Here is a 27,939-nt window from a genome sequence, read left to right as displayed (position 1 = left end):
CTCCCTGAGACACCCCTTGCCACCTCCCCCAGTGTCCTGGCACAGCCTTCCACTCACATGGGAGCCCCAGGCCGAGGGGAGTCTCGGTGGGCACACTGGCTTCACTCCAGCTCTCCCTGTGCCTGCTTGTGCCAGATCAGCACTGTTGGGGACACAATTTCCACTGTGTCTTGGTCTTGAATTTTTGTTCTTTTGTTGGAAGGAGGGTAGGGGAAAGCCTTGGGTGTAAAATATAGAAAAGCAAACAAACCAAAAAGCCCAAAGGAATGGTCCTGGATACCAAGTTGTCTGGCTGTATTCCTAGAATTAGTGCATTTGGACTTTCAAGGAAGCCTTTGGCGGTGGTGCCCCAGCTCCGAGGGCCACCAGCTGTCTGCAAAAGCCTCACATCCCCCACACGACAACCTATCCCAGGCCATGCTGCCAACCTCACAAATTGTCCTGAAGACGCTCTATCAGCAGACATTTGAGTAGTTAGGTCTTCATGGTTCACGGTTTTGTGGAAGTTAGTGGCAACCCTGCCTTTGAGGAGGGCAGGTTTGAAAGGAGAGGATGGGCCATTCTTGGTCTTTGGGCCCATGAGTTTGGGAAGCCGAGGACGGCGAGGAGGCAGCCACCATGACCACCTGCCAGGAAGTCTTTGCAGGGACAGAGGAAACCCTTCCTCTCATGATGTAGATGGGTAGTATGTTTATGATGATGACCCCCCAGGAGTGTGTCACCTTTGTGTCTTGCCCACCTGAAGCCCCTCTCCCGATGCAGCTCCTTCTCCCTGCCGGGCACAGCACTGGCCGAGGGCCACCGCTGCGTCCCTCTCTGGCTGCACACCTCCTCCTCTGACCCTAATTGCTAATCTCTCTCCTTGCCTATCTCAGTTGACCTCAAAACATCCTGAGAGTGGGAGGCTTGCCCCTTTCCATCTACAAGCACATGGGGGCAGGAGGCTGAGGAGCACGCACAGCAGCCAGGCCGGGGTGTGGGCCGCCCCTGCCCCCACCCAGCTCTGCGTCCTCCTGGACTCCTTCCCAGCACCTCTCCGTCCACCATTCTCTGCCCGTGGCTCCCTTCCTGCCCCCCACTGAGATGCCACTTGGACTGGGCTTCCCAGAAGGCAGATTGGGGCTCCCCATCGCCTACCCCGAGGACCCAGGCCAGAGCCGGCTCTGTCTTCTCACATCTCTGCCTCCGCCCGGCAGCCGTGCCAGCTCCCTCTGGCTCTGCACAGGGTGAACGTCTGGGGCCCGGGCATGGGAGGTGCTCAGTGAGCTCCTGTCCAGAGAGGTGATCCCTCAGCCCAGTCTGTCAGGGGGGTTTGGACAAAGCCAAGACCTGGCCCAGCTAGGGGCTAGAGGGCTGGGGGAGAGGAGACTGCTACCCTTAGGGCCCAGCATCCCCTGGGGACAGGGCTATGTTGTGGTGCATCTGCCATGCAGGCTCTGGGCAGGGTCCCCACAGCCAGGGCTCAGGGGTATGGGCAGACCTGTCACCCCCAGGTCCCTGCCATGAGGCTGTCCCTCCTGGATGCCCCTGCAGGGCCTGGCAGTGACTAGACCCATCTTCACCCTGAGGGGACCTCACCCCTCACTGACTGCCCTGTCCCCCAGGTGCACAGCAAGGACAAGAAGTACGTGTGCAAGGTGTGCAGCCGCGTGTTCATGTCCGCCGCCAGCGTGGGCATCAGGCATGGCTCTCGGCGCCACGGTGTGTGTGCTGACTGTGCCGGACGTGGCATGGGGCCGCTGGACCGTGGTGGTGGCACCGGCGAGGGCTCCCCAGAGGCGCTGTTCCCTGGCGATGGGCCCTACCTGGAGGACCCCGACGACCCCCGAGGGGAGGGCGAGGAAGAGCTGGGAGAGGACGAGGACGAGGACATGGCCAAGTGGAAGGACGATGTGGGCCTGGCCCAGGAGGATGTGCTGCTGGGGGATGATAAGGATGATGAGGACTCACCACAGGGGCCCCGCAGCCCCGCAGGGGAACCCGACAAGGACTTTACCTGGATCTCTTAGGGCCCCACCCGTCCAGGGCGGTGGTGGCCACATCGCCTTGTGCACCTGTGTGTGCATCTCACTGGTTCTGCAGTCACCTGGGGACAGAGCCATGCTGACCCCTCTCACAGCCCCTCTTTCAGGTCCCCCCATATTCTGCCTCCCCCTCCCCAGAAACCAGCCCTGTGGGCCAAGAGGCAGGCGCAACCCCAGCGGGGACCAAATGCAAAGTTGTGAGGTGGGCACAGGGTGGGTTTGAGCAAAGTAAGAGCATGTGCTCCCAAGTCCTCAGCAGGTGCCTGCAGATGTGTGGGCGGGGCCAAGCTGTACCTGGGGCGCTTCCTTCAGGACATCGAAGGAGCTCCCTGCGGCTTCCCTGACTTGGGATGACAGTCCAGTGACCAGGTCAAGGTCAACAAGTGTGGCCCCGAGGCCACAGGTCTGAGTATGTTTTGGGTGTTTTGTGTGCACCTGGTGCAGCCATGGGCACTGCTCAAGCCCACCCTCTTGCCTTCCCCATCCCTCCTCCCCCTCAGCAGCCAGGTCACTGCCTGTGGCCACCGCAGTGGCCCTTTGCCCTCATTGGCTCCTGCTGTCCTGTGGTAGCCTGTAGAACACAGGTCCAGTGCATGGCAAGTCCTGCAACCCTCTTACCTCTGGGCTTTGGTGCTTAACACAACACAGCTACAGAACCCCCACTGGAGCTGAGAGCCCCAGGTGCTATCTTCAGGTGGAAGCAGCCCAGCTGGGGCTGAGGTGGCTGGGCTCCTCGCAGGCCTTGGCCCCCCATGTTCCCCACTGCAGGCTCACACCGGGTGTTCTTGGCGAGGCCTCAGCTTCCTGTTCTGTGTGCACTTCCTTGGAGAACCTCGGCCGCCTTGTCTGCTTGGGCTCCACCCATCTCTCCATGCCCACGGCCCAGCCCGGCCATACCTGCTGACCCTCCTGGGCCGGGCTGGAGCCGGGCCCCAGCCGTTGCTGCTGCTAAACACTGGAGGTGGGAGTTCCTAACTGCTGCGCACTGCTTACACCTGAGGGGCAAACAAACTGATAAGTAGTCAGAGACATATCGAGGTAGTTACATAAAATTACTTTGGCATTATTTTCTCACTTGATACAATTATGTAGGGTTGTTTTTCCTTTGTCGTTGTCCAGCCATCTTGCCGTATTTCCAAAGGAGCTCACGACATGTTCCTTTCCTCCAAGTGAAAGCGCACTGCCTGGCTTTGAGGGTCCGGGGCAGGCAGGCTGCCCAGACTCTCACCTGCCGGCCAGCGTGCTAGCCTGTCCTCTTCTTTGCCGGGGCTGTCTTTGACAGCACTTGATGCGAAGACATTCCTTCTGTCACTGCCTCTTTCTGGTACAAGCCCACCGGCACTACGCACTTTGGGTGTTGTGCTTCCACATGAGAGGTGGAAGTGGGCTGACCTCCACCCTCCCTCGGGGACCCCCCCCCCCCATGCAAGGACTCCATGGGGTGCGAAGCTTTAGTATCCAGCCGAGGGACAGCTTTTATTTTCTCTTTCCAGGCTGTCAACCAGAGTGGCATTTACCAGCTTTTCTATGGTCACGTCTACCCTTTCTAGGGGAAAAAGGAAAAGCCCACAGAAGTGTAACTGAGGTTCAGGCATTGTGTGAAGCACTGTCCCCTGATAATGCACCCCGAGTACCAGCTTCCCTGACCGGCTGCTGCCTGGGGGACCAGGGCCGTGCTGTCCTGCAGGTCCTGTGCCACACGGGAGAAGTCACAGCTTTTGTTTTTGTTTGTTTAAATCAGCCCCCGCGGGCCAGCCCGTGGCTCACTTGGGAGTGTGGTGCTGATAACACCAAGGCCACGGTTCGGATCCCTATATAGGGATGGCCGGTGAGCTCACTTGGGAGAGCCTGGTGCTGACAACACCAAGTCAAGGGTTAAGATCCCCTTACTGGTCATCTTAAAATAAATAAATAAATAAATATATTAGCCCCCACTTCCACCCGTTACAAGCGGGTGCTCTTGGCAGTCTTCCTGCACACCCCGTCAGCTGGGGGTCCATGAGCACCTCAAAGCGGGAGTCCTTAGAAGCAAGAGGGCCAGATGCCCCTCCACACGAGTGTGGGGACAGCAGTGGGGCAAGCTCACTGCCCACTCTCATTGTGGCAGGTGGGCTCTGGGGCGGCTCCAGTGGGCAGTGCCCTGAGTTGCAGCCGAGCCTCCACCCCTGCTCGGGCCCCTTTGAGGGCTCTCAGAACTTTGTACCTCCCCCCACTTTTTAAACCCCTTTTCTAAACAGACCTACTTTCTTATAAAATGCGCTTGGCAGCCAACCAGACAGACCTTTGCTACCAACACGTGTCTCTGAGTTTTGTACCAATCCCCACCTCTCAGGCCATCCTGCCTAGGACCCCCAGGCCACCTCCCCCAAATGGCACCTCTGCCTCCGCACTCAGGACATCTTGCTCTTTCTGACCGCCAGCTTCCAGTTCTTACTGCCTTTGCTGACCTTTTTGGGGGTCCCCTGTCGGTGCCACAGAGGCATCTCCTTCCTTAAAACCAATACTGTACTGGAAAACCAAGGTCCCAATTCCTCTCCCACCACCTTCCCCGAGTTTGCTGTGTGGCAGGTTTGTTACTCTCGCTTGGAGACTGTAGTTTCAGATCCAGACAAACACATCCATCACTCAGGAGGCATGGAGGGAAAGGACACGTCATGAAAGGTTTTTTTTTTAATGTGACTTTTTTTTTAAATCAGTGTTCAAACTAATAAATATTTTTTTATGAAGAAGAAAATATGTGTAAATTGCATTTCACGTTTTTGTTTGTGTCTGTCTGTATCTTGGTGTTTGCAGCACCAGAGTGGAACACAGTCCATTGTCGGGGGTGGTATTTGGAGGGGTGGGGGCAGGGAAACCACATGATTTTTTGTATCAAGCTCTGGATCCTGACCAGGTTGTATATTTGGACTCTCTGGGTTTGGGGAAACAGACACTGACTGCCAGGACTCAATAGGGACCTGACTTAAAGGACACAGCTTACTGCTTCCAACTTTGCACATCTTCCTTTTTAAAAAAGAAAACTCTAAGAAAATGCAAAAACTGGAACTTTTTGCAATATTATGAGAGATAATCTTATTTTAGCTCATTTTGTGACACGTGCAACTCTTAAGAAAGCCATATTTAATGGTGATTTTTATTTTTTAGATCCTATATTGTGTTTTGTATGCGACCCTTTTAGAACTACTTGTAGTGAGGGTGCTGTGTGTGTGCTTTTCTTAAATATTTATTTTTTTCAACATGCTTTCAACCTGTCAAGAAAAACAGACAAAAAAAAAAAAAAAAAAAAAAAAAGGGCAGTGTTTGAAGACTGTTGAGTTTTTTCTGGAAATAATCTATATTATATTGGCTTTATATTAATTATTATAAACCTGTGCTTGTTATTGGAGATGTGTTTATTATCTGGGGGAGGAGACTTTTTGTAATCAGTTGGTGGGAAGTCACGGCTCTGTTGTCCTGCTTCTCTGTAGCCACAGGACAGGTAAACATTACCTTCTCTATAGTGGGTCTCGCGGTTTCTAGTCTGCCTAGGCGTACTCTGGGCCTGCCTGCTGGTTTCCTTTCTGTGACGGGATTAGCTTAGACATTCTTGCAAAGTGATCACTTTCAATAAATTGGAAAATTGCTGCTCCAAGCAGATGCCTCTTGTATGTTTCAGACTGTCCCCTCCCCCAGCCTCACCCTGGGTGGAGGTAGCCAGGGGGTGACCACCCAGCCCTCTGTGGCTTGCTGCCAGCCTCCCACCAAAGGGCCCAGTCCCATGGCCTTCCCCCCAGACAGCAGACGCAGCTTCTGGAAAAACCCCAAGTCTTTAATTTTTCTCCTCGCCTGGCATGGCCCAGACGTGAGACACCTGAGCTTTGCAAACATGGTAACATATCAGCCCCAGGGCCCTCAAACCATCGCATTAAGTGCGAGCAGGGGAGTCCCCTCCCCGACACCCCTCAAAGTGCATTGCAGACTGGCCCCTGCAGCTGGGCCTGTCAACATCCTTGGCAAATCCAGGGGCCGACAGGCAGGGAGGGCAGCCACCCCAGGGACCAGGGGCAGCGCTGTGGTTTGGCTTTAGTGCAAAAAGCTGGTTTCTTCAGAGGCACTTTGAGTGGTGGGACCTCCTACCCCCACCTGTGGGGGTTCAGGGTCACCAACTCCCACCTCCCCCCTTAAAAAGTAGACCCTGCAGCTGGGAGAGGCTAGGCCCTGGGGCTCTCCCAGAGCTGCTTTAGCCCCACACTGGGGATAAAGGGGTGGGGGAAGGAGAGGTGGTAGCTTATTTTCTCCTTTAAAAAGCCCTAGAAGCCAGGTGTCAGCACCGGTGGGTGGGCTCAGTCCAGGAACCGCTGGCAGGCTTTCTTCCAGCGGCAGGCCGTGCACCAAAGGTCCCGACGGTCCATGCCGTACACCTTCCTGCACTTCTTGGCATCACCACGGGGCTTCCTGGGGGATACACAGGGGACATGGGGCATTGTTGGGCCAGGACCCTTCCTGCCTGGCACCTGCCCCAGCCCCTCCTGTCACACGCACCTCAGGTTGGCTCTGACCTCTGTGGCCTGTGGCTCCAGGCGGGTGGGTGGCAGGCAGCCCTGGGGGGAGACACAGCCAAGACTTCACTCTCCTCCAGAGCACCCTGAGCTCAGTCCCCAGCTGCCACCTGTGGCCCCACCCACCTGGTAGGCATGGTCATTGTGGCATGCCCGAGGGGGAGCCACAGAGCTCAGCATGGGGGACGGGGGCAGGGCCAGTGGTCGTAGCAGGCTGGGCAGGGCTGAGGGCTCCAGCAGCTCTGGCAGCTCCAGGCGGGGGAAAGCGGGTGGCACAGAGGCCATGGGGGACACCGGAGTCAGGCTGGATAGCCCATCGGTCAGAGTGTCCACACTAACGTCCAGCTCTGTATAGTAGAAGTCTTCCTCACCATCGCTCTGTTCTGTGTCTGCCTGCCTCCTGCTGAGGACACAGCTGCTGAGACCCGAAGAGGTGGCCTGGCCCACTCCCACCCCGGCCCAGCCCCCAGGCCCCACCGCACCCCAGGTGCACCAGGCGGATGTGTCTCTGCATCCCAGACGCTGTGCTCAGCACCTTCCCACAGCTCTTCCACAGACACTGGAACATGACCTGGACTGAGCTCTGGGGTGACAGGGACCAGTGGTCAGGATCAGCTGCCTGAATCCTTCCCACCCCCCAGAGAGCTGTCTCCAAGCTCACCTTCCTTTTCCTCAGGGCTGGCTCCCCAAACAGAAACTGGGCTGCCTCAGGGGGCAGCGGGGGCGATGGGGTGGACGGAGAGGACTGGTCACTGGCCAGGTCCCAGCCCCAGTCTCCACTGTTGCTGCTGCTGCTGTAGCTGCCTGGTGGCTGCACCAGGGCCTCCTTCCAGGGCGCCAGACTGGACTCTGTGGGGACATACCATGCTCAGGACCTTGGGCAGGCTCAAGCTGCTCTGCAGAAACTGCGGCCTGCTGACCCCAGTGAGCTCCTATCTCTGAGCTGCCACCTGATCATCTGTTCCCAGGTGAGCTTGGGAGGCAGAGAGCCTCTTGGAAGAGGTTTTGGCCAGAAAGAATCGGCCTGGAGGCCTTGGGGAGAAGCCTTCCCTACACAGGAAAGGGTAGACACACATTCCATGTGGGGCCAGCGGGGGGTAGTGAGGGAATTGGGGAGGTGGTGCTGGGGCAGTGTGGCCAGCCAAGTGGGGCTGGAAGGCCTGGGGCACCACAGCTTGGCCTCAGTGAGGAGCACGGAGGATCCAGATATCCATTTGATTTATTTTACTTTTTATTTTTTTGCAGCTGGTCAGTACAGGGATCAAACCCTGGATCTTGGTGTTATGAGCACCATGCTCTAACCAACTGAGCTAACTGGCCAGCACCAAACGTCCATTGTAGAAAGAGAACTCAAGAGGCATGTTTGGAAAGCCCGAGGGCTCGGCTTGTCCCAGAGAGGTTGGGTGACTGTAGGGTCCAGAGGGAACAGCGGTCCTGGGTCCTGCCCCCAGCCATACTTCTGAGCACAGACCGCTGTCTCACCTGGGCTGAAGGCTGCAGCCGGGGCCCCCAGCAGGAGAGGACTGGTGGACAGGCTTGTAAGAGCTGCGGCCGCCATGACTTCGTCCAACCGGGCTTTTCCTGGGTTGGCTCTGGAGGAGATGGAGGCAGGGTGCAGGTGGGGCCCGGCTAGTGCTCTAGGCCCCTCCCCTGGACCAGCATACACGTGCAGGCCTGGGCACGTGTGCACACACCAGGCTGCCTCACCCTTGGTGCGCTGGGCGGGAGGCCTGGCTCCACCCCCAGCTCGGGTTGCAGAGCCGAAAATCGCCAGGAACCACCAGGAACAGAGCCGGGGTCTCCTTGAAGCCTGAGTTCTCTACAACCCGGCCTTTGTTCCACCGTAGTTCACTCAGACCTTCGTGCTGAACAGGGGTCTGAGGCCCCACCGGTGGGGCCGGGCCGGGCCTGGCCCAGCCCTCCCCCCATCACACGTTAACCAGGGTTGTGCAACGGCAGCTGCAGGCCTAGAGCCAGGCCTGGGAGGGCGGGAGCTGCCAGCAGTCGGCAGCAGCCGGGGGGAGATTGGGCTTGAAGCACAAGCGGGTCCCCAGGTCTCAGCGGGCCGGACCAGAACCCGCCCCTGCCCGCGCGGTCAGCCCGAGGCTCAGAGCACGGCAGGGGTGGGGAGGAGAAACGAGCGGTCAGAAGCCTCAGGGACTTCCCACGCCGACTGCGCAGTCTCTTCTGCGCGGACACTGACAGCCACCCCCTCTCAACCCTGCGCTCTGGCCCCCGGGATGGGGCGGGCGGTCTGGGACCCAAGCACGTTTAACACTTCTGCCCCACCCCCAGAGAGCCGCGCAGCTCGAGGTTCGGGACCCCGACCTGCCCTCCTCCTAGGCCTCCCTTGGAAAGGGGCGGGCAGGCACGTCTCCGCGCCCCACCCACCGACGCACGTGCGCACACGCCCACCTGGCCAGGGGAGGCGGCCCCGCTCACCTCTGCGCTGGCACCGGGATGTGCGCCGACGGCGTCAGGAGCCCCGCCCCCGCCCCCGGGGCGCCCCGGCCGGCGGCCCGCGGCGGCGGCTCCTGCGGATGGGGCGGGCTCAGCGGAGGTGGCCGGGCCCGGCCTCCCCTAGGCCCGCTCCGAACCGGCTGCGGCCGGTGTGGACGCGCGGCCCCGCCCCCGGCCCGCAGCGGGAAGCACTCCCGGGCGGCCAACCCAACCCCGGGACCTCGGACGCGGCCCCCCGCTCCCGCCTGCCCCGGGACCTCGGACGCGGCCCCCCGCTCCCGCCTGCCCCGGGACCTCGGACGCGGTCCCCCGTCCCCGCCCCCGCCCGGCCCGAGGCGCGGGGCCCGACGCCATCTTTGCGGCGGGAGGAACTTCGTCGGCCACGGGCTCGGTACCTGCGGCGGCGCGGGCCCTGTCACAGGCGCGGAGCGCGGGCCCTGGCCCTGGGCACGCAGCCACGGCGCCTCGGCTCGCGGCGTCCGGGCGTCCGGGGCGGGCGCAGCCGCGGGGTCGAGGCCGGCGGCGCGGGGCGGGGGACGCTCGCAGCCCGGGCCCGGCGCGGGGGGGCGCTCGGCCTCCATGGCCGGCCGGCCGGACGCCCAGGCTGCAGCGGCGAGGGCGGGCTCTTGGGACGCGGCCCCGGGCCGGGCCGGGCTGGGCGGGCCGCCGACCCCCACCCCGGATCCGGCCGCCGCCCGCGCCGCGCCGCCCGGAGGCTGCCGGCCGGCCACGCCCCCTCCGCGCGGCCCCCCCCGCCCATTGGCCCGCGATCTGCGGCCCCGCCCCGGCCCCGGCGCGCGCGCCCATTGGTTTGCGTCCCGCGGCCCCGCCCCCTCCAGGGTCGCTCCCGCGCGGCGAGGGGGGCGAAGCCGGCCCAGTCCCGGTGCCACCGCTCGCTGACTGCCCCTCGTCCCCGCCCAGCCCCGGTCGCCCGCGTGTTCCCGCCCTCGCGGAGGGCCGGCTTCCCTCGAGGCGTGCTGGCGGGGCTGCCGGAACCTGGGACGGGGCCGCGCTCTTTGGCGCGTCTCCCAGCAGCATGTTACTCTTTCACGCACGAAGACCCACCTCTCCACCCCTTACGTAACACGCAGGGACTGGGTGGTGGAGCCCTCCCGTGGAGTTCAGGGTCCAAGTCCCACCCCGTGGGGGCCACCCTGCCGGCGGGCTGCACTGCCTGCCGGGACCGGCTCGGCCTGGAAACCACCGCCACAAGCGCTGCCTTCCGCCCTCCCCATCACTGAGTTCATGGCCCCACCAGCCCCGGCTGGGGCATGGCCTCACGTGACAGGGCCCAGGCCCGCTCCCAAGGCCAAAAGGGGGTCTCTGATCCTTCCAGACAACTCTCCACCCCGACCCCAACCCCCCTAGCTTTCAAGAAGGGTAGACGTGTTCATCTTCCTGCCATGGGGATTTATTTAGATGCGGGCCTTCTCTAGAACCCGGGGAGGTTGGCCACTGCTGTTGCCAGGACCTCATAGGCTGGCAGTCCTGGGATCTGGGATCTACGCTGTCAGCGGTGCGGAGAGGGTACGCCTTACTCCGGAGAAAGGAACATTTGTACTTGAGTGTTCAGAGCAGGGAAGGGTCTCCAACCCATCCCTAGGTGGAGACAGGTGGAAGGCGATGGGGGGGCTTGATGCCCTGAATATGTCCGCTCATACTAACAGAGCTAGGAGGCTCTAGGCTCTCAGGGAACCCCATCTCCCGGATGCTCTCATACACATTTTCCAGGGGGCCGTTGTTCATGCCTTGGCCCCTGAGCGGGAGGGCCTCATGGGCCAAGAGACTCTCTGGGGCCAGAATTGCTCCCCTGCCACTGGGGTCTGGCTGGTCCATGGTGAGTTCTGGGTTCCTCCTTTTAGGCTTGCAGACCCTGGAGTACAAGATGTCTACCTGGAGAGAGAAAGACCACCCAGGGAGGGGTCAGCACCATCCAACCTGTCAAAGATCTGCCAAGCCCCACGTGCCATGTCCTACCCTAGTCCAGTTTACCTGAGCAGCTGGCGTCATCTCAGTCTTTCCCTGGTGTGGTTCTTGGGGGCACCGATCTGTCCCCTTGAGCTTCTGGATGCAGGCATACTCAGCCACTACGGGTCTGGCCCCAGGCCCAGCACAGCCGCTGGTCAGCCAAGCCCCTGCCCACACCACAGGGCTGGCTGCCAGGCTGGCCCTGGGGATTGTAGCCAGCCCCACGTTGGAATAGGTGGCCTCGGGGCCAACGGAGGGCGTAGTGGCGGTGTCAGCAGGCGGGGCCCAGGGCAGCTCCTGCTGTGGGAAGGCGGAGGGTCCCGCCTGTGGTCTGGTCGTGTCCCTGGACACCTCCAGCCAGTGTGGGTGCAGGAGATCCATGCTGGCAGGCCGCGGGGCTGGGGGCAGGGTCAGGGCAGAAGTGACTCAGGAGCCAGGAGCAGGTCTGGCCATGAGGGTTGGGGTACCGGATAGCAAGCCCCGCCTCCCCACCCCACTCTCCCCTGCTCTGCCCACCTCTGCAGCTGCGTGGGCCCCGGTGCAGCTCGTGCAGTCTGGTGTCCGACTTGCTGAGGGAGCATAGGTAGGTCTGTCTCAGCGGTGACTGGGGGCAAGGAAGGCTGGTCGGTCCCTTGCCAGCCCCGCCCAGGCCCCGAGGACAGCCTGGCACTCACCACTTGTGCATGCCTCTCACTGCCCTGCGGCCTGGTCCACTGCCTCTGCTCCCGCTTCCTGGGGGCAAGAGTGTCATCAGGGCAGGGGGGCAGAGCTGGGGAGCAGGGGCAATCAGCTCCTGGTCCAAGGCCCAGTGCAGAAGCACGTGCAGTGCTAGGGGCATGCACCTGCCTGGAGCCCCTCCCCACTCAGGCCCCGCAATGGCTGGGATGGACGTACCTGTGGCAGGCTGTGCACAGCGCCCACAGCCAGAGGAGCAGGGTGAAGAACCCTAGGACCCAAAGAGCAGGAGGGGCCAAGGGCACCTGTGGCCCCATCCTGTGCAGCCAGGGCCTGGGGGCAGAAGAGGGAGGGGCACTGGGGTCTGGCTGAGGGGATCAGGTACCTACCTGGCAGTCTGACTTTCACACCTCACCCTGTTGGAGGGCTCCTCCCCTCTGGCTCTGACTCAGCACACAGGAAACCCCAAGGCACCCCAGCCCTCACTCCCACAGAGGCGCCCACCTTCCTGCCCCTGGCTAGGACTCCTGGTGAGGCAAGTGTGGTGGAGGTGTGCTCTGCCTGGCCCCATCCAAGTCAGCGAGGGTGACTGTGGTAATGGCCAAGCGTGGCCAGTGAGGAGGGGCCAGGCAGCACTGCCTGGCTGAGGTCCCACTGTGGTCACTGCAGCCCAAACCCAAAACCCAGGGAAACCGCTGGGCCTGTGAACAACGGGCCACGGACCTCACCAGAAGCCACCCCCTGTTCAAGGTGTGACCCATTTTTCGCAGGTAATGCCCCCAGGCCACTCACTACAGAGTCCACCCCCCTGAGGAGCTGGAAGGGCAGGGTCAGCACGCAGAAGGGCCCTGTTTTGGGCACTGACTCCCCCACTTCTCCTCTCCCTCCCGACTGTCTCTGCCATAGGAGTTGTCCCCTTCCTGGGGTCTTAGCAGAGCTACTGGGGGTGGGGGCCCACAATTGGCACAGTATGGCAGGAGGCAGGAGTTAGGGGGTGAGGGGGTGGTCTCCTGGAAGTCGGGGCCAGTCTGCCCAGATCCAGGAAGAGTGCTTCTCACAAGAGAGCCCAGGCTAACTCCACCACACCCAGGTTCCAATGGCCTGACCCAGCAGGGATTAGGCCTGAGACCCCAGCCCTCCACTGCCTCCAGGAGGGCACCAAGGGGTTTGGGGCACTGCCCAGGCAGAGACCGAAGAGTCACTTACCGAGGCCACAGGCCAAGGGCTCCTCTTCAGCCCTGTCTAGCGCAGACCAGGAAGGTGTCTGTGCAGTTCTCAGCAGAGCTCCCCACCTCACTTCCTGCCCCCACGTCTGGGAGCACCTCCCCAGCAACCGCTGCCACTGCAGCCACCAGTGAAACCTCACCCACTGACTGCAGCACCGCCCGAGGTCTAGACGAGACCGTTATGAGCACCCAACTTATGCCCTCCACACACGAGAAGGACGCATACGATGAGGATGGTCGAGCAGGCAAACTGGATAGTCAGCGGCTGCCAAGGACTGGCGCCGAACCCCCAGATTCACCCAGCCAGGTCTGCCTGCCTCACTAACAAGGGCTCCTCCCACGACAGTCTGAGCCACCTAAGCAGCACCGAGCTCCGCCCGTTTGTGGGTGTCAGGCAACATGAGGGCACACTGGGCTCTGACCAGCCCGTCAGGAGGGAGAGAAGGGAGAATGCTGGTCCTCCTGTGCCCTCCAGCACTGGGAAGGAGCAGTGGCCTCACACAGGCCCCATCCAGCAAGGCCCATCTATTGCCACAGCCGCAATCCCGCTCTACCCAGAGACCCCGCAGCGAGCCAAGTCTCCATGGAATGACACTGCGACGAAATCATTTTAATGTCCTTGCTGAGGAGATGCCCCAGACACGGGCAAGTGGACTTGGTGGGTAAGAAAGTGTCTGGAAGTGACCCTGCAGCCCCATGTCCACTCAGCTGTGTGCACACGCCCCAGGCCAGCACAAAGGCTGAGGGGGCTAGCCTGGGAGTGGCTGGCCCCTCTTTAGGTGGCGCCCTAGGTTCAGGGCAGCAGCTGGTCTTCCCAAGGGCAGCTGGGGTCCCAGGACCCCGTCCACGGTGTGCATGGGGACTCTAGAACTCAGTCATCTTCTTGTGGGTGTCCGCCTTCCTCTGCTCCTGCTGCAGGCCTGCCTCCTGAGCCTGGAGCTGCCCCAGCTGCCGCTGGGCTCCCGCCAGCTTCTCCTCCAGCTGAGCTGCTGCCACACTGTGCCTAGGGAGGGGTCTGCCAGTCAGTGTGGGCTTCTGGGCCACTGCCACCAAGCCCCCAGGTTGCTGTGGCCACTGCCCATCCTCCAACGTCTAGATCCTCCTTAGACTTAGCCCACCACTCTTGGGTCAGGTGACCTCCCGCATGCGCCCTGTGGGCATGGTCACCCCAGGCCACCCTCTGTCCTGAGTTAGGCTCCACACTTACCGGCCAGCATTGCGGGCAAGGGCCTCCTGGATGTTGCGGATGTCCCGCTGGGTCTGCTCGATTTTCTGCCCGGTCTGAAGGAGCTGCAGGCTCAGGGCCCGCCTGGCACTCTTGCTGGCATGGTACATGTCCTTGCCCCTCCTCCCTGGGGCAGCCACCCCAGCCTCCAGGGCCCTAGGAGTCTGGCCTTGCAGCTTCTCATTCAGGAAGTCAAACATGTTCTTAGGGGGCAGGCGGCCCCCAGGCCTGTGCCCTTTTCCCAAGCACTTTGGGGTCCTGCTGGCGCCAGCCTTGCTGCCCCTGGCTCTCTTCTGCAGAATCTCCGCGCACTGGTCCAGTGACTTTCCTCGTGGCAGCACCACGGCATGAATGGGCTCCACCCGGCCTTCTGCATGCCGGCCCAGACCTACGGAACACACAGGGTTGGCACTGCTGCTTCTGGATGGCCCCTCTCCTCTCTGGGCACATGCACTCACCCTTGCCAAACTCATAGCCCATCTTGGCGAGGAGTCTGGAGCCGATGCCCCGAGTGTGAACCTCCCAGCCAGCGAAGGCAGAGCTGCAGGTATTGGTGTCCACAGTGCCTGATTCCACCACTGCGAGAGAGAGAGGACAGTGACTTGGCCAGGCCAGAGGACTCCATGTAGCGCCCTGAGCTCAGCTCCTGGGCAGGGCCCCAACTCCCCACACCCTGGGTTCTCTCCTGGCCGCCCAGGTCTATTGTGGGCACATGGCAATGGGCAGTCGGCTCCAGCCCTCTCACACCTCGGGGTGGCGACCTGGCCATTGCATGGCCCCTTCTCCACAGCCCCTGCCTCTCTCCTCTCCATTTTCATCAGGCTGTGTCGCCAACTTTACTCCCTTGGCTCACCCCCCCATCACCATGGACATGGGGCTTCAGAAACCACCAACTCGTACAACAGATCCCTAGGGATACCTCTCCATCTTCATCCTGACAGACCCTCTGAAGAGCTGACCACTGCCCCCAGTTCCCCTTCCTAAAACTTCTGCCCTGGCTGTCTGGACACACTCTCTGCCTGCCAGAATCCCTTCCACCCCTATCCACCAAGGCACCCAGACCCCAAGTCTGGGAGGCCATTTGAAGCAGCGGCCCCTTTCTGCATGCCACACCCAGTCAGCTGGGCACTCCCTGTGACTTCCTGGGCAGCTGTGACATCAGTGACTCCTCCCCACCATGGACAGCCATGGCCTCACATCAGTGAGACTGTCACTGTTGCGCATACACTCCTTGAAAACAAAGGCCGGGTCCCTGCTTCTCTGGGTCTCAGACCTACCCCAGGCCCTGCACACGCTGTCTCGTCACCCCCTTCCCCCTGGGCACAGCCACCTTGCTGCAGTCATACCTCGGGCATAGCTGGCATCACCCGTATCACTACTGTCTGAGTCGGAGGACTCTGCAGCCTCTGTACGCAGGGGTGGCAGGATGCTGTCCCCCTCTACCACGGCCTCCTTCAGCAGCAGCGAGTCAAACTTGACTGTGTAGTAGCCGCTGTCCACATCTGGGAGGGGAGGACAGAGACGGGCTTCAGGTCAGCAGCCTGGATGGGGAGGTGCCACCAGTCAGGAAGGGCCCTGTGGTTCAGTAAAATCCACCAGGGAGGCCTCCACGGCCAGCCTCACCAGTGATCCGCGCTGGGTGCCAGAGGCCATCCTGGTGCTTGGCCAGACATGCAGAGCCAGCCTGCAGGGAGCTCAGGTCTGGGTCTTGGAAGGGGCGTAGCTCATCCACAGAGACCACCTGCCCATGGGAGAACCTGCAGAGAGGGCCACAGGGGACAGAGGCTCAGACATGGCCCACCAGGGGCAAGTAAACCCAGGAGCACTGAGCCCACCTGCCCAGGCACTGCCCTGAAAGGAGAACAGCAGGGAAATGTACACACAAAAGCATGTACACATACACACTGTCTCTTTCTCTCTCACAACAGATACACACATATTCTGACACACACATACTCACATAGACACTAAACACACATGCACACACACATATGCCTACACATATGGCACATGCACATACACACACCACACACACAAACACGCACACATATATGCATACACACATACGTGCACGCACGCGCACACACACACACACACACACACTTATTCTCTCTCAGGATGGGCTTGGTTACTATGAGAAGACGTCTCCTGTTGCTCACTACTTTCTGGGCTGCAGTAACAACATGGCAGGCGACCTTGTGATCACAGCGTCCCACCACTTCTCCACCAGACACCAAGCCCCAGACACAACAGGCAATAAAGGCAGATGTGCTGGGGTGTGTGTGTGCTCACAGGACAGTCCTCCCCACATCAACTAGGAGAGCACAGCCGTAACAGTGGTGCCTTGACTTTCAGATATCAGTGAACCAGTAAAGTTAAAACCAAAACTGAGACAGAGAAAGAGAGAACGAAGAGGAAATGTGGGGACAGACGTCGGACTGTGACCTTTAACTTTGCCAAATAAAGACATGAAGAGACTAACCACCCCTACTGCTCCCGTGCCATCATTTTAAAAAGGAAATCGTTTTAACCCACAAGACCGACTGAGGACTGGCATTTACTCCACGACATGGAGCCGGGGCTCTTCTCCTAGGCAGGAGTTTTGGTAATCTCCCTTGGCAGGCAAAGACGGCCTCAGGTGCTTCCCCAGGCCAGGGTTCCAGACAGCACACAGGTGCTGCTAGTGACTGCCAGCGCCCCAAGTGCACTGCAGCGGAGACTGTGGCTGGACAGTTCCATTCTACTGAGGATGAAAAGAATGTGTTTCAAAAGGGAAGGCCCAAACCCACAGGTGAGTTCAATTAAACATCCCTGCAACACACATGGAGCATCAATTAATCAAACCTTTCTGGAGGAATCTTCAACATCTGAAACCGTAACAGAAGCAAGTGCTTCTAGGACGTGATCTTGAAGAAGTAATACGTAGGCCAAGATTTAGCCACAAGGATGTTAAAATATGAGAAACTTGACGATAACATAAGTTTCCAACCACGGAGAGTAGTTAAATTAATGGCATATCCATAAAATGAATGTAAAACTAAGAGAATGGGCACACCGACCCACGGAAGAAAGGAGAGCAGGCAGGAAGAGCTCCCTGCACAAATGACAGAGGAAGCCTCGCAGGTGAGCCGGGGGAGGAACTGCGGGCTTTGTAAGGAAAAAGGGGGCTTTCATATAGGCCCCAACTCAATGGCCTACATTTACAGAAATACATTCCAGAATGTGAAGACTTAAACCTGAAAATGGCAATTCAGAACTATAAAGAAGGTTCTGAGTTCTAGCTCTGGCTAGGTAGAGGTGGTTGAATCATCCCCACAGGAAAACAACTCTAAAACTGGACAGAACTGTCAAAACTTGCCAATTCAGAGTTCTGGAAACTGACCAAAGCAGACAACACACTTGAGAAGAGTTATTCTTGACAACTGCTCAGGTATGGACCAGAGCAGCCTTCTGGTCCAGGAGATGCCTTCTCACCAGGAGATGCCCTGCCTCACCCCTGGTCAGGCAGCACGAGAGCTTTCCTAGCTCAAGGCTGCTGTAAAAACCAGCAGCAGAGAGGGTGGACTAGGGTAGAGGGCAAAACCCAGAGCCTTGTAGCTAAAAGTGGTGAACTAGATAAAAATTGATGGAGAAAACTGACAACTCTGATCATCTCAGGTTAGATCCCAGTGGGGTGGGTAAGCATGGGACAGCAGATATTTAATAGGGACACCTGGAGAATGAGCGAGCCACGGAAGGGCTCAGCTCACTCCCATCTCTGGCTCCACAGGAAACTGATGCATGTGTTCAGAGCTCCAAGAGATTCCAAGGGAAAGTGAAGGCAGAGAGTGGGACTGCTGGGCTTGGAATGTGCTCTCTAAGTCATTCGGCTCGACTGGCCAACAGTGGGGAGGGCCTTCTGGGCTAGAAGTATTTGAGCACGTCCTTATCCTAAATCACTGGCTGACCACTAAGCTATGCAGACACAGAAGCAACCATGAGGAAGCCAGGCTAAAAAATAAAAATGAATTTAAAAATCTGAGCAGAAATAACAGAAGCTGCACACTGTGGGGGGAGAAAGATTTTGCAGTTTAAGTCCAGAAAACTTAGTTAGAATAAAGCAAAAAAACAGGGGCCGAGCCCGTGGCGCACTCGGGAGAGTGCGGCGCTGGGAGCGCGGCTACGCTCCCGCCGTTGGTTCGGATCCTATATAGGAATGGCCGGTGCACTCACTGGCTGAGTGCCGGTCACGAAAAAGACAAAAAAAAAAAAAAAAGCAAAAAAACAGAAGAAAACAATTCAGAATCCAGATATAAAATATATCATCTGAAACGTCTAGTTTTCAACAAATATTATAAGACAGGCAAACAAACAGGATAAAGTGTGATCCATATTTATGGAGAAAAGCAGTTGATAGAATCTAACTCTGAATGGGCCAGATGTTGAATTTAGTAAAGACTTCAAAGCAACTACTATAAGTGTGTTCAAAGAATTATACAAAAATACAATAATGGCTTGAGAAACAGGAAATCTTAAAAAGAGGTAGAAATTATATAAAAGGAATCAACTGGAAATTCCAGAGTTGAAAAGTGCCATCAGTGAAAGGAAATTCACTAGATGTAAGAGGGAGGGGAGATGAGCAGGTGGAGCACAGAAGATTTTTAGGAGGTGAAGGTGCTCTGCATGGTACTGCGATAGAGGATACATGTCCTCATACGCTCATCAAAACCCATACCATACATGACACCAACAGCGAACTCTAAAGTCAGCTATGGACTCTGGGTGACAACGACGTGTCAATGTAGGTTCATCAATTGTAACAAATGTGCCCTCCAGTGCAAAAGAGTGATAGCATTGGGGGGTTGGCTGTGCATGTGTGAGGCCAGGGGTATACGGAAAATCTCTGTACCTTCCACTTAATTTTGCCGAGAACCAAAAACTGCTCTAAAATAAAGCCTATTTAAAAAAAAAAAAAAAATCACTACATGAACTCAGCAGATGTGAGATGATAGAGGAAAAAAATCAATAGGAATTACCTAATCTGAAGAATAAAGAAAAAAAAGACTGGGGGGAAAAAACGAACAGAGCCTCAGAGACCTACATGACAACATCAAGCACACCAACAATGCAGTGGGAGACCCAAAAGGAGATGAGAGAGAAACAGAAAAAAATTTTGATCAAATAATGGGTGAAAATTCCAAATTTGGTAAAACAAAACATTAATCTACAGATCCAAGAAGCTTACTGAAGCCCAAACAGGATACATGCAAAGAGATCCACAGGGAGATACATCACAAACTACTAAAGGCCAAAGACAAAGAGAACATTTTGAAATCAGCAAGAAAAAAAAACCAAACTTTATTTCAAAAGAATGACAATTTGATTGACACACGATTTCTCAGGGGAAACAACAGAGCCCAGAAGGCAGTGTGGTGACATTTTGAATTGCTGAAAAAAAACAACAACTGTCAATCAAGAATTCTGTATCAATAAAACTATCCTTCAGATATGAAGATGAAATGAAGACATTCCGAGACAAACACACTGGACTTGCTGCCCCAGCCCTGCCCCATAAGAAGCTGTGCAGGAAGCCCCTCAGAGGAGATGGATCCCACCAGACAGTGCCTCGAGTGCACAGGTGAGAAGAGCAAACACCAGCCACAGCAAACACACTGGTGATAAAAAAGACGCATGTGTGTGTGTGTCTCTTCTTTTTTACTTTAAGAAATATGTTTGAAGCAATAATTACAAAATTGAACAGTTGACTTTATAACATACACGGATGTAACATGTATGACAGTAAAGCAAAAAGGCGGAGGGAGAAATGGAGAAATGTCACAGAAAAACTGCCATAAAGAATTAAGTCAGTCTTATTAATCTGATGTACATTGTGATAAGCTAAAGACACATACTGCAACCCCCAAAGCAACCACTAAGAAACTAAGATTAAAAAGCACAGTTAAAAACTCAACAACACAGATAGACATCACTAGAATGGTGGAGAATCTCCAAGGATCTGTCTCTCCACTGAAGCAACAATTAATCTGTCAAAAGCTATCATAATCAACTTCTTCATAACTCTGGAATCTAACAATCAGATGTTTGTTTGATTGATTGATTGATTCATTCATTCATTCATTCATTCATTTATTTAAAAGATGACCGGTAAGGGGATCTTAACCCTTGACTTGGTGTTATTAGCACTACACTCTCTGAAGTGAGCTAACTGGCCATCCCTATATAGGGATCTGAACCCGTGGCCCCGGTGTTATCAGCACCACACTCTCCCAAGTGAGCCATGGGCTGGCCCTAGATCAATGTTTAATGAGGTAGGAATCTGCTAAATTTCAGTGACAGAGTGTTACAACAGTTTATGCTTATCTGACTACCATCTGCTATTCCCCACAAAGTGGCCACCTGTTGTTCCTGATGTGGGATGCTGGTATCAGAGGGGATGACACAGACTTTTCCCAAGTTGTATACTGTAACCTTCCCGGTGGCTCCAAGGGTCGACTCAAGGGCTGCCTTGGCTTCATCTCCTTGAAACTCTCTCAGGGCCGGGGCAGCTTCTGAAGTAGTATTTATTAAAAACATTTAAAGGCATGTACTACCAGAAGCTGCCTGGAGCAGAGATAACAGATGGAGCAAGCAGCAACAGACAGAGAAGCTAGGAAGGAAGAGGCTAGGGAAAGAGTCATGTGGGGGAACAGGGCTTTGGAAAGCTCCTGTGTACAACTGGAAATCCAGAAGACCATGTACACACCCAGGGCCAGACACGGGCTCAGAAGCACCTGGGAAGACCCTGAACTTTCACTGCTGGCTTATCTCTAGCCTCCACATAGGCAGGAAGTGAAAGCTGAGAACGAATTCCAAACCGCCTGGCTAGGCAACAAAGGAGGGCCCAGTGTAGAGCCATGTGCAAAGAATGGAAGGGTCTTTACTTTTTAAAATTTTTGACTCCAGACATTTAAGGAAATCTTTGTCAAATCATTAGCTGAGGCTAGTCATCTCAGTTGGTTAGAGCGTGGTGCTGATAACACCAAGGTCTGGGGTTTGATCCCTGTACCAGCCAGCCAACTGAGAAAAAAAACAAACAAAACCCACAACAAACACTAGCCGACCACTAACCTAACAGAACAGAGACTTCAATGAGCACACATGACAGAATACAGACTTCACAAAAGTAGGTTAGACAAGTGGCTACATAAATGAAAAATTACAACCACTTTGGGAGGGAGGAGAATCTGATTTTCAGAGAAACCACATTATAATATTCAAATTGTCCAGGTTCCAATAAAATAATACAAGGCATGCAAGAAACAAGAGAGTATGTCCATTCATTGGAAATAAATTAATAGAACTTTTCCTGAAGGAGCCCAGACATTTGACCTACTAGACAAAGACTTTAAGTTAACTGTCTTAAGCATACTCAGAAAACTAAAGGAAGCCATGGATAATGAACTACAGGAAAACAGAAGAACAATGTCTAAACAAACACAGAATATTTATGAAGTAATACATATTATAAAAATGAACCAAATAGAAATTCTGAATCTAAACAGTATAATAACTGAAATGAAAAAACTCATCAGAGGGGTTCAACAGCAGACTGAGCATGCAGAAGAAACAGTGAACTTGAACACAGGTCAAATGAATTAATCCAAATGAAAAACAGAAAAGAATGAGGAACAATACAGCGAGCTTGCAGGACCTGTGGTACACCAGCAGGCACACTAGTAGCATGCACAGCAAGAGTTCCAGAAGTAGAGGACAAAGAGAAAGGGACAGAAATCGTATTTGAAGATATAAAGAATAATGGTGGAAACTTTCTGAATGTGTTGTTTTTTAAAAAAGTAGACTTTTAATAACAGCTTTTATCACCAGGCCAAGTCATGCAGTTACAAAGTAGTCAGAAATTTCTGAAAGGGTACTGTTTAAAAAACAAAACCAAAAAAACCCCATTCTTCATTCTTACATAAATAATACCTAGTACTTCATTGGGACACTATTGTTCAAAAGGGCCTGGCCAAATAACTCCCAAACAAAATAGTCAACCCACAGTTGTTTTCCAGCCTACTGTTAGCTGGGTGCTGGATGTAAAGCCTCTGAGAGGAGAGGAGTCAGGTCAGGTCTGGGCCATTGGTAATACTCAGAGTCAGCCAGACTCCAAACAGGGAACCCAAGGGGCTTCTTTCTGGGACACTTTACTTGAATTATTGTTCAATTAGTCAACACTATAGGTATTCAAAAGAGAAGAACAATTAATTAACATAAGGAGGATACTGCATTCTTTAGGTTGTGTGTCATAATTACAGTTAGCAAAATCCACACAGTCTTAACAAAAATAGCCTCCATGATTTGCAGGTCTGAATATAACTTAATTCTCCACCAGGCTTTTTATTTTTGCTGAACAATACATGACTGATAAGCTATAAATGATACTATATTATGTTATAAAAATACAACTTGTTTCATCATGTTTATAGGCATTCACTGCTTGAATCAAGGTCAGGCTTGTTAAGTGATTAAAGGCAATTTTATTACAGCAGCATGTACTTATTTTACCCCAAAAGAATAAAATGCATAAAAACAAACAGCTTTTATTTTTGTTTGCAATCTGTAAAATGTAGTTATTTTGCTGTTGTAAAATACCAATAACTCATTTGTGGATCATGCCACCTTTTGAAAATGCCATGTTAAGGGACGCCCCAACCCCTACTGACCTTAACATATGCATTCTGCTTCTGTACAAGTCGCTTGCTAAAATAAATGGGGGAATAAACAGAGTAGCATGTCCAATGCCATTTTAGGTGGCTCTGCCATTTTAGCCTGAAAAGTCCCTATGGGGAATCTAGGGTGGGGAGGGGCTACAGGGCTACCCACAAAAATTAGCTTATGTATCGCTGGCTTGCTTGCATTGGCTAGATTGTGTCAGGTGCGAAAAATTCCCGCCTAGCTAAAACTAAAAGCTGCGAGAGGTTTCAACTCGGGGCTGCGCTCCTCGATTGGCCTGCCTAGCCCTGGCTGCCAGAAATAAACTCTTTTCCTTTTCCTATTACACGGTTCTCGTGGGCAAATTTCTTTTACCCGTCGGACGTTGGCCATAACAGCCACACATCTATTATTTAAATGTGTCAAAGTCACAGCATGTCCCAGATTTGTCCAGAGCAAAAGAAGCAAGTAACTGCTGCTCCTGACTGAGCCTTCCCTCGCAACAGCACTGACTGCTGGGAAGAGCCTTTTCATTTAAAGGCAAAATACCCAAGTGGCTCTCTGGCCTAGGTGATTTCTACTTTCACACTCATCAGCTCATACATGATCCTCTAACCTTAATTTCTTTCTTATGGGGTGGATATGGACTGACTTGCTGAGAACAGTGTCTGTATGTAATGAGGCATGAGAGAGAGTTCTTTGGTTACATGTAAACTTGTGACAGGCCTGCAGAAGTTACAGATGAAGAGAGTAGTGAGGAAGTCAAGATCCATCTACGTGAAGGTCATGCTGGCTTCACCGTACACTGTGTGATGCATCTACGTGAAGGTCACGCTGGCTTCATCGTACGCTTCGAAAACTTTCTTGATGGCACTGACATAGGCAGCTGCTCTCAGGTCCAATCCCGGGTTATACTTCATGGCTGCATGCATAGTTTGCCCAGCGGAATGCTCTATCATGTAAGCTAAGCCAGAGTGCATGATGTCTTTCTCAGATGCACCTGACATCTTGTCCTGGAACTCTGCTGTGTGTACAATGGACACAGTTCCACTGCAGTTTCCAAATTCTCTTTCTAAACTCTCTTGAACAGACATGAGCAAGTGGTAGTTAGAATCCCTTTCACATCTGAAGGTCAAACGGCTGTAGCTGACATGATTTAGATTCTTTAGCTACTCAAAGTAAGCCACTGTCACTCCTCCAGCATTCAAGTAGAGATCTGGAACAACCACATGTTTCTTTCCAGGAAAATCTTACCAGTTTCTGGAGTTGTTGGCCCCTGACACCTTCAGCAATGATCCTGGGTGCACTGGATTTGGTCAACTGCTTCTCGCTGGCAGCAGGGATCAGTATATCACAGTTGGCCTTCAAGATGCTTCCTTCATAGATCCTTGCCTTGGGGTAGCCTAAAATTGATACATGTTGCAATTTGAAGTCATATAGTTCCTTTGGGTCGATACCATCTAGATTCCATATGTTCCCATCAGATTCAGCAACACCAACACATTTAGCACCAAAATGATGTAAATATCTCATGGAGTGCAGGACTACATCACCAAACTCCTGAACAGCAAATGTTCTCTCTCCAAAAGCCAGTGTCACTCCTAAAATGCTTATGTAAAAAGTTTCATTGATGAAGTTTTCTATTCCATGGTAAACACCACAGCCAGTAGCAGAGATGTGTCCATGGATGCCTCCTTGACTGATGGGTTTGCCAGTAATGCAGGCATGTTCATTAATATCATAGTGCCCTTTGGTGCTAGCACAGGTGTCAGTGATCCAGGACATCTCTCACTGGCCTGTGCGCATGTCTGGGGCAGACACATCAATGCCTGGACCAATAAAACCCTTCTTTGTTAGTTCCATGGTGAACCTCCTGGTGATCCTTTCCAATTTGCTGTCAGTATAGTTTTGGGATTGATCTAACAGTGGCTTTAGCACTCCCAAATGGCACAACAACCACTGCACACTTACACGTCATCAGAGAAGCCAAAGCTTTTACTTCATCTACACTCACATTGGTGCTGTAATGGACACCTCCCTTGCAGGGCCTGCAGTGCTGGCTGTGCTGGGCCTGGTAGCCCTCAATGACCTCCCAGGAGCTGTCGTCACACCAGATGGGAAAGAAGAGGCTCAGCACATGACTGCAGGGCTTGATGATCCGCAGGATGCTGCACACTCAGTTCTGCTTTGGCTTCTCACTCTCTTGGGTCTTTAGGTCCTCCACCAACTTGTCCTCCATGATGCTGGCACTACAGTCAAAGAAGCCCTCCACCACCTTGAAGAAGTTGGGGCTGTCCTCATGGTTGGCCACAGCCTTGCTGTAGTGGTGCTGGCGGGTGGCACAAGAACCAGCTGTGGGGCACTGGCCTCAGTCTGCCTGTGGGCCCAGCCCAGCAGCACTGCTGAATTGGTGGCCACCTAGCCCAGGGTGGCGGGCAGGCCTGTGATAGAATCAGCACTTTAACCAGGCGGCAGTACTTGGCGGTGGGTGGAGGCAAGGTGCGTGTGGGCTGCGAGAGAGGTGCACTTGAAGGCCCTATGATGGAGGGAGAAGAGACCTAATGCGGGCTGCCCTTTTAAGCTGCAGCTTCCTGCCTGTCTGGCTGTCCCTTCCCTTTGGCTGCTCGTTGCCTAATGGGGAGGACGGACTCTGGGGGCCACATGCCACCCAGGTGCTAGGCCTCCATGTCTGCTGCGGCCTCACCTGGCCTTCAAAGCTTTCAAAATTTGATAAAAGACATTAATCTACACATCCAAGAAGTCAACAAATTCCAAGTCATATAAATTCAGAGAGATCCACACTGAAACACATTATATTCGAACTATTGAAACCCAGAGACAGAGAATCTTTAAAGTAGCAAGAGAGAAGTAACTTGTCATGTACAAAGGATCTTCAGTAAGATTAACAGCCAATGGTGCTGATAACACCAAAGCCCAGGTTTCAATACCTGTACAGGCCAGCAGCCAGGAAAAAATAAAAATAAAAAAGATAACAGACAATTTCTCATCAAAAACTATTGAGGACAGAAGGCAGTGGGAAGACATGTACAGTCCTGAAAGAAAAAAACCCCTGTCATCCAAGAATTCCATATCTGGCAAGACTATCCTTCAAAAATGATGGAAAAATCAAGACATTCCTGTATAAACAAAAGCTAAGGGAGTTCATAAGTAGTAGACCTGCCCTACAAGAAATGCTAAAGGGAGTTCTGCAAGTTGAAACAAAAGAACACTAGACAGTAGCTCAAGTGGTGATATGAGCACTGGTAAAGGTAACTAGTGTTCATAAGTAAATATAAAAGCCAGTATTATTATATTTTTGGTTTATAACTTATCTCTCTTTCCTGTATGATTTAAAAGAAAAGTGCGGAAAAGCAATGATCATAATCAATATTTCTGGATGCACAATGTATAAGGATGTAATTTTTAACAGTAACAATATAAGGAGGAAGAGCTACATAGAAGAGTTTTGTGTACTATTAAAGCTAAATTGGTATTGATTCAAACTACATTGTTATAAATTTAAATGTTAATCATATCCCCAAGGTAACCATTAAGAAAATAACTAAAAAATATGCAGAAAAGAAAAAGAGAAGGAAATCAAAATGCATACTAGAAAAAGTAAACAAAGAATGCACTAATGGAGGACATAAGAAATAAAAAAGATATGACATATAGAAAACAAATAGTAAAATGACAGAAGTAAATCCTTATCAGTAATTACTTTAGCTGTAAATGGACTAAACTCTCCAATTAAAAGGCTGAGATTGGAAGAATGGATTAAAAAAATATATATATCCAACTCTATGCTACCTATAAGAGACTCATTTTACACAGAGACAATAAGTTGAAAGTAAAAGGAAAGACATTCCACGCATAGTGATCTAAAGAGATCTGGGATGGCTATACTAAAATCAGACAAAATAGTCAAGAACTGTTACAAAAGACAAAAAGGACATAATATAATGATCAAAGAGTCAATCTATCAAGCAGATATAGCAATTATAAACTTACACCTAAAACAGAGCTCCAAAAATATATGAAGCAAAAACTGAGAGAATTGAAGGATAAAATAGACATTTCTACAATAACAGATACTTCAGTACCACACTTTCAATAATGGATAGACCAACCAAATAAAAGATCAATAAGGAAATAGAGGATTTGAACAACAGTATGAACCAATTAGATATCTATAAAAGTTCTCATAACAAGATCAGAATATACATTCTTCTCAAGTGCACACGGTACATTCTCCAGGACAGATCATATGTTGGGCCACAAAAACAAGTCTCAGTAAATTTCTAACTACAATGAAATGAAATTAGAAATCAATAATAAAAGGAAATCTGGAAAATTTACAGATATGTCGAAAGTGAGCAACACAATCTTAAACAACTAATGGGTCAAAGAGCAATCAGGACGGAGATTAGAAAATACTTTGAGATCAATGAAAATGAAAACACAACATCAAAACTTATGGGATGCATTAAAAGCAGTGTTTGGAGGGAGATCTATTATTTTGTAAAATTTAGTGTTATTTCTTTTTTGCTGGCTGGTACAGGGATCAAACCCAGACCTTGGTGTTGTCAGCACCATGCTCTAATCAACTGAGCTAACCAGCCAGCTATGAAGGAAAATTTATAGCTATAATGCCTACATTAAAAAAAAGAAAGTTCTTAAGTCAGTAACTTAACTGTACAGTTAGGAATTAGAAAACAAAGAGTAAACTAAACCCAAAGCTAGCATAAGGAAGGAAACAAAGGTTAGACTGGAAAGAAATGAAACAGAGAATAGAAAAACAATAGAGAATCAACAGTAACAAAAAAGATAAACAAAAATGACAAACCTTTAGCTAGACTGACAAAGAAAAAAGAAAAGACTGAAATTACTGAAATCAGGAGAGAAAATGAAGACATTACTACTGACCCTATGGAAATAAGCAGGATTATAAGAGAATACTATGAACAACAGTATGCCAACAAATTAGGTGACCTACACAGAATGGATAAATTCCTAGATAATAAACTACCAAAACTGACTCAAGAAGAAACAGAAAATCTAAAAAGACCTAAAACAAATAAAGAAATTGAGTCAGTAATCAGAAAACTTTCCACAATAAAAAAGTCCAGGAC

General features: G+C 53.0%; 4 protein-coding genes and 1 pseudogene across 7 annotated transcripts in view; 1 reads left to right on the top strand and 4 right to left on the bottom strand.

Annotated features, from left to right (window-relative positions):
* The window catches only part of ZBTB46 (zinc finger and BTB domain containing 46), a 72,306-nt gene extending 66,689 nt beyond the window's left edge, over positions 1–5,617 (top strand). For all 4 annotated transcript variants that reach the window (XM_063109120.1, XM_063109094.1, XM_063109110.1 and 1 more), the window contains exon 5: positions 1,605–5,617. In XM_063109120.1, the coding sequence (XP_062965190.1) occupies positions 1,605–2,009 (405 nt within the window). In that variant the 3' untranslated portion in view covers positions 2,010–5,617. The remainder of the gene's footprint in view (positions 1–1,604) is intronic.
* Positions 5,618–5,811: 194 nt separating this feature from the next.
* Positions 5,812–9,679, bottom strand: SLC2A4RG (SLC2A4 regulator). Its single transcript, XM_063100561.1, has 8 exons — positions 9,418–9,679; positions 9,005–9,096; positions 8,045–8,154; positions 7,224–7,411; positions 7,045–7,145; positions 6,689–6,965; positions 6,546–6,604; positions 5,812–6,458 (listed from the first exon to the last, which is right to left on the bottom strand). The coding sequence occupies exons 1-8, from the start codon at positions 9,601–9,603 to the stop codon at positions 6,347–6,349; spliced, it is 1,125 nt and encodes a 374-aa protein (XP_062956631.1). The 5' UTR covers positions 9,604–9,679; the 3' UTR covers positions 5,812–6,346.
* Positions 9,680–10,558: 879 nt separating this feature from the next.
* On the bottom strand, positions 10,559–11,722 carry LIME1 (Lck interacting transmembrane adaptor 1). Its single transcript, XM_063075257.1, has 4 exons — positions 11,665–11,722; positions 11,507–11,559; positions 11,015–11,388; positions 10,559–10,915 (listed from the first exon to the last, which is right to left on the bottom strand). Exons 1-4 carry the CDS (start codon positions 11,673–11,675, stop codon positions 10,622–10,624), a joined length of 732 nt encoding a protein of 243 aa, XP_062931327.1. The 5' UTR covers positions 11,676–11,722; the 3' UTR covers positions 10,559–10,621.
* A 1,749-nt stretch (positions 11,723–13,471) lies between these two features.
* The window catches only part of ZGPAT (zinc finger CCCH-type and G-patch domain containing), a 20,510-nt gene continuing 6,042 nt past the window's right edge, over positions 13,472–27,939 (bottom strand). Inside the window, exons 2-6 of the mRNA XM_063098309.1 lie at positions 15,740–15,873; positions 15,463–15,618; positions 14,575–14,694; positions 14,099–14,504; positions 13,472–13,894 (exon numbers count right to left, since the gene is read on the bottom strand). Of these exons, the coding sequence (XP_062954379.1) occupies positions 13,756–13,894; positions 14,099–14,504; positions 14,575–14,694; positions 15,463–15,618; positions 15,740–15,873 (955 nt within the window). The 3' untranslated portion in view covers positions 13,472–13,755. The remainder of the gene's footprint in view (positions 13,895–14,098; positions 14,505–14,574; positions 14,695–15,462; positions 15,619–15,739; positions 15,874–27,939) is intronic.
* LOC134379058 (glutamate dehydrogenase 1, mitochondrial-like) lies at positions 23,626–24,785 on the bottom strand (annotated as a pseudogene).

This window comes from Cynocephalus volans, chromosome 1 (assembly GCF_027409185.1).
Source record: "Cynocephalus volans isolate mCynVol1 chromosome 1, mCynVol1.pri, whole genome shotgun sequence".
NCBI lineage: Eukaryota > Metazoa > Chordata > Mammalia > Dermoptera > Cynocephalidae > Cynocephalus > Cynocephalus volans.
The sequence above is the reverse complement of the archived record's forward strand: the minus strand, read 5'-3'. Positions and strand labels throughout refer to the sequence as shown.

Bases quoted from the DNA above. Each gene is read 5' to 3' on its own strand.
- LIME1 (XM_063075257.1), bottom strand. The intron at 11,389-11,506 runs GTGGGCAGAGCA...CCCTGCCCCCAG, and splicing joins GGGCCCACGCAGCTGCAGAG to CCCCGCGGCCTGCCAGCATG. The intron at 10,916-11,014 runs GTAAACTGGACT...TTCTCTCTCCAG, and splicing joins AGATGACGCCAGCTGCTCAG to GTAGACATCTTGTACTCCAG.
- SLC2A4RG (XM_063100561.1), bottom strand. From the start codon at position 9,603: ATGGAGGCCGAGCGCCCCCCCGCGCCGGGCCCGGGCTGCGAGCGTCCC. The intron at 6,966-7,044 runs GTGCGGTGGGGC...CTGTGTCCTCAG, and splicing joins ATCCGCCTGGTGCACCTGGG to CAGGAGGCAGGCAGACACAG. The intron at 6,459-6,545 runs GTGCGTGTGACA...TGTATCCCCCAG, and splicing joins GAGGTCAGAGCCAACCTGAG to GAAGCCCCGTGGTGATGCCA.